The sequence below is a fragment of the Phalaenopsis equestris genome, unplaced genomic scaffold (genome assembly GCF_001263595.1).
Source record: "Phalaenopsis equestris unplaced genomic scaffold, ASM126359v1 Scaffold000392, whole genome shotgun sequence".
NCBI lineage: Eukaryota > Viridiplantae > Streptophyta > Magnoliopsida > Asparagales > Orchidaceae > Phalaenopsis > Phalaenopsis equestris.
In genome coordinates, this window is record NW_018164834.1 from 636,811 (window position 1) to 644,639 (window position 7,829).

General features: G+C 32.9%; 2 protein-coding genes across 3 annotated transcripts in view; both read right to left on the reverse strand.

Moving 5' to 3' along the window:
• Positions 1–981: 981 nt before the first annotated feature.
• Positions 982–2,587, reverse strand: LOC110026685 (transcription factor MYB59-like). Of its 2 annotated transcripts, none has more exons than XM_020727732.1 (3): positions 2,107–2,587; positions 1,876–2,005; positions 982–1,599 (listed from the first exon to the last, which is right to left on the reverse strand). In XM_020727732.1, the coding sequence occupies exons 1-3, from the start codon at positions 2,222–2,224 to the stop codon at positions 1,164–1,166; spliced, it is 684 nt and encodes a 227-aa protein (XP_020583391.1). In that variant the 5' UTR covers positions 2,225–2,587; the 3' UTR covers positions 982–1,163. The 2 variants fall into 2 exon arrangements, with proteins under 2 accessions (XP_020583391.1, XP_020583390.1); XM_020727731.1 differs by having other exon boundaries at positions 1,876–2,029.
• A 1,325-nt stretch (positions 2,588–3,912) lies between these two features.
• Positions 3,913–7,829, reverse strand: part of LOC110026674 — a 14,007-nt gene continuing 10,090 nt past the window's right edge. Inside the window, exon 4 of the mRNA XM_020727713.1 lies at positions 3,913–4,041. Within this exon, the coding sequence (XP_020583372.1) occupies positions 3,913–4,041 (129 nt within the window). The remainder of the gene's footprint in view (positions 4,042–7,829) is intronic.

Here is a 7,829-nt window from a genome sequence, read left to right on the forward strand (position 1 = left end):
ATTGAAAAATTTGGATTTTTTTATTCTTTTATTTTTGGGGAAGGGGTGGGAGGGAAATCATTCACTACATTTTAAGTAAATTTTGACAGCTTCATGTGATTCATATTAAGTTTCATATTAGTAATAAGTAGTTGAGTTTATGGGAGTATTTATATTCATTATTATATGGTTCTCAATTTGAATTGCTGTTCCACACTCCTAGCTTTCTATGCATTTTGTACGGAAAAATTAAAGTAATGAACAAAATTAATGTCGGTGTCTTATGATAAAACCTATTGAACTATTTTGAGCATTATTTTTTTCAGGACGAGAGCTTTACTTAAGGTTTTATAATAGCTCATAATTTGTTTTAGAGTTCATTTGGGACAGTTGTAATTTTTTGTAAAGATGAATCGAAAACTGTTGTGGAAAAAGCTTTTTTAAAAGCTATTTTGAGTTATAAATATTTTCTTTTTCAAAAAAATCTTACAATGATTTTCTTATCGTTATCACACTTTAGCAAATTTTTTTGCTAAAAAGAAGTTTCTAATCATAGAAATTTTAGAATGTAGAAGATGCTGTCCATTGACTAAAAAGAATCTTTTTTGTTTAGTCTAGAGTATGAATCTGGCTACTATTGTTTTTTGGTTATGGCTATTAAAATAATAGATATGATTATTTTAACTGAATGTGAATATCGTTGCTGGATAACATAGTTTTGAATATCATACAATAGTAATCAGAGCCATTATTTTAATAATGACATCCCAAATTGAAGTCAATACATTCATGGTTAAAGCAATTCACACAACTTTTATGTTATTGCTTTTCCTTTTATGTAAATGCAAAGCATCTAACTGCCATCATCTTTGAAAGCATGTTGATTATTTGATTTTCATGTCCATGATCACATCATCAAAAAATCCTGCATGATATGTGGAGATTTGAAGCTATTCATTTCTTAGACCAAAAAAAAGAATAATTATCTAAGATTTTGCATTGCTAGTTTCAAGCTGGATGACAATACGGAACATGAAATAAACTCTTAAAACAAGATAGCTTGGAATGCAGCTTTAGAACTTCCAAATCCAGTACATGGAAGATATTTACTTTAGCACAACACATACATATACTTATCTTAGAGTTGCTTCACATCTATAAACAAAGTTCTCTGTTAATGATTTTTAAGATTCTATACCAATGCAGAGCTCGTCATCATCTATTTTCCACAGAGATTCAGCACAGTTTTCCCACGCAGGAGAAGCCATAGCAAAAGCGCACGAGATGTTGCAAGCCCCACTTCCATAACTTTCAAAACTCAAACCACTGGTCGTTGACTCGAATGTGGCTGCAAGCTCATTCCATATTTGATCCATGGGGTACACCTTCACTTCATCTTCTTCCTTAATTTCTATGGGTTTTTTCATCATATAACTACTTTGTTCTTGGTTTTCCATTATTCCACTGGTATCCTCTAGCTGCTCACTTTCAGAAGAGCAGGATGAGGAGAGAGGTGAGCATTTTTTCGTCTCTTGTGCCATCTTCCTCATGTGAGTTCTCCAGTAGTTCTTGATCTCATTGTCAGTGCGACCTGGGAGCCTTTGCGCTATCCTTGACCACCTAAAAATACAGAATTGGAGCACGAAACAAGGTTACCAACATTGTAGTAAAACATTTACGTAGCTTATTTGCCCATCATCATTCATTTTACATTTAGATTTTTGTTCATCTCATAAAAAAATTATCATGATAGAGACTCGTGACAAATCTCTACATGTACACAAATGGCTACATAGCTATAACTCGTACGTAAAGATATTCATAATGGACATAGTTATAGAAGACTTTATCTCGAACTCAAGTTTCCACCACTAAAGTAATTGAAGTATGCCAAACCTATTCCCCCATTGAGAGTGGAGATCTAGAATGAGGCGCTCCTCTTGAGGCGTGATGCGACCTCGCTTCAGTCCAGGATGAAGGTAGTTAACCCAACGTAATCTGCAACTCTTTCCAGTTCTATTAAGACCTACAAGAAAGATTGAAAATAACACTGACATTCATTGGGTGTAGAAAACTAATAAATACTTGAGACTTATCAAATCCAATCCTCCTCCAAAATCCTCAAACCTGAGACTTTGGCTATGAAGTCCCAACGGCGCTCACCGAACAAGCTAACAAAGCACACCAATTGCAGATCTTCTTGCTCCGTCCACGGCCCTTTGCGAATTCCTTTTGTCACCACCATCTACTTTCTGTGAGCTCTTTGTTCTATGCTTCCTTCTTCTGTTACTACTATAAGCTTCTGATCTGTTCCTTTATAGGCTCGCTTGGCTTCTGTCATGTGTAGACTTCACAGTAGTTTATGATGTTTTAGTGTTTTGGTGATGTATCTATTATCTATTGGAGGAGAGGAGGACGTGGATGGAGGGTTTCTGATGTGGCAGAGATGGTGTAGATTAGTGGATGAAGTACGAAGCAGTTTTAGGATACATTTGGTAGTCACATCAAGTCCCTATAGGCCTAGCTGATCCTCTAATAATTTGGGTGTTTCTCTCAATTTGAGGGAGATATTCAAGAGTTGGGATTGTGTTCCCTAGTAGTAATTTAAAAGAGTGAGGCTGGTCTTGGAAAGAGATGTTTTAATTTTCTATATGTCAGGTCTTTTTTTTGTGCATTGTTAATTTCTTTCCTTGGATTAAATATTAAAGTGAGAAAATAGTTTATATTTATTTACTGAAATAGCAGTTTTAAATAAAAAAAAGAAAAACAAAACTGAATAAGAAAATCTCAACTTATTTAACTGGGATAAATTTATTTATTTATTAAATTTTGTAATGATGAACATAATATAAAAGTTGGTTAAGTATATATTCTATTCAGAAGTTTTTGACTTCATATGTTTTATAATATTTAAAATTTGTCAAATACGACTATCGTCTATTTTTCTTGAAGAAATATGCTTGAGGTTTGTTTTGAACTAATGATCACGCTTTTTAGTCCAGGACTAATTATTTGAAGTTCAAATTTAGTGAACTTAGTTTGAAATGGTTTTAAATCTAACCTGGGTTTAATTTGCCGTGCTCAAATTATGTACAAATAACATTCAAACTTTGTTTGAATCAATACGAACCTTATTCAAATTAAGTTTGAAGATAGTTCAAACTTAGGCTGTTTTGAACTCATGTTTCAACCTTGTCGGAACTCCTAATTTGAACCTAATTTTGATAACATACGAGCCTTGTTTTTTAGTACAACCAATCAGCTACATTAATCTTTTGGTATTTAATGTAGGGAACATATTATTAGAGTGACAAGCACTAAATCATTGCATAATTTGGTATTTAATGTAGGGAACATATTATTAGAGTGACAAGCACTAAATCATTGCATAATTTGGTATTTAATGTAGGGAACATATTATTAGAGTGACAAGCACTAAATCATTGCATAATCAATAAATGATATTGCTTAAATGTGGAGGTATAGGAGGACCGCCACCCTATTAGTCGGAGACAATTTAGGAAACTTATTGATTAGTTTTATTCTTTTCCTATTTATGTTCGTTTCATATTTTTTTTTTTCATGTTTAGGCTAGATATATTTTGTAAGATTGTAAATTCGGAGAGAACTAGTTTACTTTTATATGCAACCTTAGGGTTGAGATTGAATAAAAAGAATTACGAGAATTCTCTCTCTTGTTTTTCTTAATGGTATCAAGCTCCAGGCTCAGTTTGGACGGGTTCAAGGCATCTTTCATCATTCAACTTCGACTAGATTGTTTATCTGCATCCTTCGTCTCGATCGTCAGTGTTGAATGATTTGATTGGATCAACGTCATCTCCTATACTCTTCATTTGAATCGGTCGTTCGTTTGTGTAGTATGCATCAGTTGTGTATCTTCATTTGAATCGGTCGTTTGCCTCTGTGTATGCGTCATCTGTGTATCTTTGTCTGAATCTCTCGTTTACTATGTCTAATTGCACCGTTCGAAGTTTCCACAACACCTTTCATCAAAAGTTCTCGACTCCGACTATGAAGCTTCCTCCTATTCCATTGTGTTGTCTGCATCAATCAAAGCAAGGAAACAAACTCTATGAGAATTATGAGAATTCTCTCTCTTGTTTCCACAACACCTTTCATGTGTGTTCTTTTTGATTTTTTTCCTTTTCAAATCATTGATATGAATCAGGAGGAGATTTAATCAAATAAGCGAATTATACGACGATATATAAATAGACAAGCAGACGACCCCGAATGCTATAAAAAAAACTGAGAAAATAGTTTCACTCAAGCCTATATAATTAACTATCAGGAGACTTTTGTACCAGTTGCTGAATTGAACATTATCAGAGTTTTCCTCTCAGTAGAATTAATAAGGAGTGGAGGCTGCATGAACTTGACATAATAAATGACTTCCTAAATGGGAATATTGAAGAAGAAATGTATATGGAGATACCACTAATATTTGAGAATGATTTCAACAGACACCTAGTATGCAAACTCAGAAAGCCATTATATGATCACCAAGAGCATGGTTTGAAATATTTGCTAAAACTATGTAAATCTAATGAGTACTCTCAAGATCAAGCCGATCATATGTTGTTCATCAAACACACTAAGGGAGGAAACATAGGAGGAGCGGCCTCCCTATTAAATGAAAGACCATTTGGCAATCTCCTTGATTAGTTTTATTATCTTCTTATTTATGTTTATTTTAGAATTATTTTCTTTCCATGTTTAGATTAGATATAGTTGGTAAGATTGTAAATTTGTAGGGACCCGTTTGCCTATACATGTAACTCAGGGGTTGAAGATTGAATGACAAGAATTTTGAGCATTCCCTCTCAAGTTTTTCTTCACTGACAGATCACATTAAATTAAAGAAAATACATATTCTTAAATCGAAGCAAAATGATGGGCATTTAATCATCCAATAGCTCAATTATAATATTTCACTTCAAATCGGTTGTACTTACACCACATTTCATTCTTCTCCCACTTTGAAGACCATCTGTTCCTGTTTGGATGAGCACTCTTTAAACAGCTATACCAAACATTGTTATATGATTTATTGGTCTTAAATGCAAATTTTGTGTTCATCATATATAGATTTCTTTTATCATTTTTAACTCTTTGCTCTCGATGAGTTGACCAACTGCTCAATTAGTTGAGGATATATTCGAGAATGTGATCATTATGTCTGTATTCATCATATTGGATATACTTTCAAGCATTAACCATTGTATTATAGGAGACATCCATGCGTTCTCTATATTTAGAGTTTTTTTTACCTTCAATGCTATGATATATGAAGATTTAAAAGAGCGCACTCATTTGTTAGTTTTAGGTGGACTAAAAAGTGGGATTGCATCTTCTAACTAACACTTCAATATTTGAGCATCCTTGGAACCACTATCACCTACATCCTATTTGTCAGCAGCATTATGTTTATATATTGTATGTTTACAATAACATCTGCATACGAAAGATGATGGATTGACACATTGCGTCGTCATCATTTGTACAATCATCTGCAATTGATCTTTTTAGGAGCATAGATATCTCATTTAAGTGAGAAGCAATATCAAAATTTATTTATATTTTTGTTGGAGGAATTTATATCGTGTACTATGCTCCACCAAAGTGGCACATCACCTCTAATTGTAAATAAAGTCGAATCTTATCAATGGAAATGTTTATTTGAACTATAATCATTTACCCTGTTTCCTAGTAAATGTTCAAACAACTTAATTGTCTTCTTTTTATTCTTGTCCATTTAGCATTTGCATGTTGATATTTTCTTCACCTATAAAAAAATATTTAGTCAAGATACCACCATATGATTCAAAGGGAAATATGCTTAAATCATATTTGAATCACGATCGACTATGGCTCGGTTGTTGATCTTTGATTTTTGATTGAGATCTTCTCAGTGTCCCGGGTATGATTTTTGATTGAGATCTTCTCAGTGTCCCGGGTATGATTGGAGATATAGAGTGATTGAGTTCTCCCTTGGGTTGGCTTCTTTGTGGTGATTGACTTGGATACCTTATCTCGACTATGACAAGTCCACAAAATTAACACAGATATATTTCTCATCTGCAATATTAATAGATATATATTTTTTTAATAAATAAATGTCAAATATTAAGAGGAACATAAAATCAAATTGTAGTAAAATAATTGTGATGAACAAAGTAGTGATCGTGCGTTAAAATTTACTTTTTGACTGGAGAGTTCCGTATACATTTCCGCTTACGGCTGGGCGCCTTGCTTTCGGTGTCACCTCTCCACCGATTGAGCTTGGCCTTCTTCCAGTCGATTCCTTAATTATTCAAAAAGTACAAACACGCAGCTATAACTTTGCTGATATTCACAGCCATTCGTATGCAACGTGTCCCCCCATATTTAAATATCATGATGATATTGTTCTTTTTTATGCTACCATTATCTTCTCATTAGCATTGAGTAGTCCACCCAATGAGATGTTGACACGTCACTTTGTCCTTATGGGGCCCACATGCATTGATGAATACAAAAAATTATCTGCAAATGATAATATACTTAATTAATTTTTTTATTCAATTTGAAGAGGCTAATAAATAATATTAAACTTTAATAATTAAATATAGCATCCCATAGAGTTTTTAGATTTTAGTAAAAATATTAAAAAATATACTAAAAAAACTATAAGCATACACTTATTGTATTTATAAAGGGCACTGAGATTTGAAATTGGAGTGAGCTTGAAAAATTAAATAACTCTACTAGAGCTTTGGCCGATAAGTAATGCTGGTAATTGTCGTCGTCAAACTACTATGTTCTTTTGGTTGTTATTGACACGCATCATCACTCTCAACTACCTCTATGACAATTATAATAAACCAGGCATGGTTAACTTTTTAATCTCGTCTTCCTTAATTATGAGAAATATCATATTGTTTAATCTCACATTCATAGTAAAGTATTTCAATTAAGTCAAGCTTCGGATTCTTTTTTTTTTATGGATTTTCATGTCAAATATTTAGCATCTCCTAGTTTTTTTTTTTTTTTGAAGAAAATTAGATCATTTCTCCATTTATACATGTCATCCTTAAGAGGCCATGCTAATCTTCTCCGTATCGTTCCAATTTTATCGAACGAATGACTCGTATGTTCTTTTCATTTATCTATTTGTGTTGGGAAGAATGCAGAACCTTCTCAAATTCCTTTGAAAATCTAACACGCCATGAGAAGAAGCTATTGAGATATTTAGGGAATGTGATTATCATACATATGCAAATAAAAATGTAATATCTTTTGGGAAGTTATACTATTCACCATTGATAATACTTAATTTATTTTTATTTTTTTATTGTTTTCTCTTTGAATTTATACATAAACTTACATTCTCCTGTAAATAGAAGTGTAATTCTCTCCATTATAATCAGAGTTTATTTCTAAATTGGCAGCCTTTTTTCTAGTGAATCTCTCAACGTTATTCAACGATTAGCTTTACTGTCGAGCACCAAAATCAACCCAGTATTCTTCACATTTGACAAATTTTAATTCATAAAATCTGAAAAAAAAAAAAAAACTTATATAATTTAATCCATGGTGATGTTGAAAACATCATTTTGTGGGCAGACCACTAAGTATTTTATTTATCTATTTATTCTCTTCACCTGCCCTTCCTTCACCTTACCCCATAATAAATTCAAGTTGTCATAAAGTTTTCCTTCGATTTATTGAATATCATGAAAGGTATCTCTCTGCAATTTATGTCATAAAGTTTTCCCTCTGTTGCTATCCTCTCCTCCCTCGCTTGCTACTATTGTCAACTGCCTGCCACCGTTGGCTCCGATCGGCGG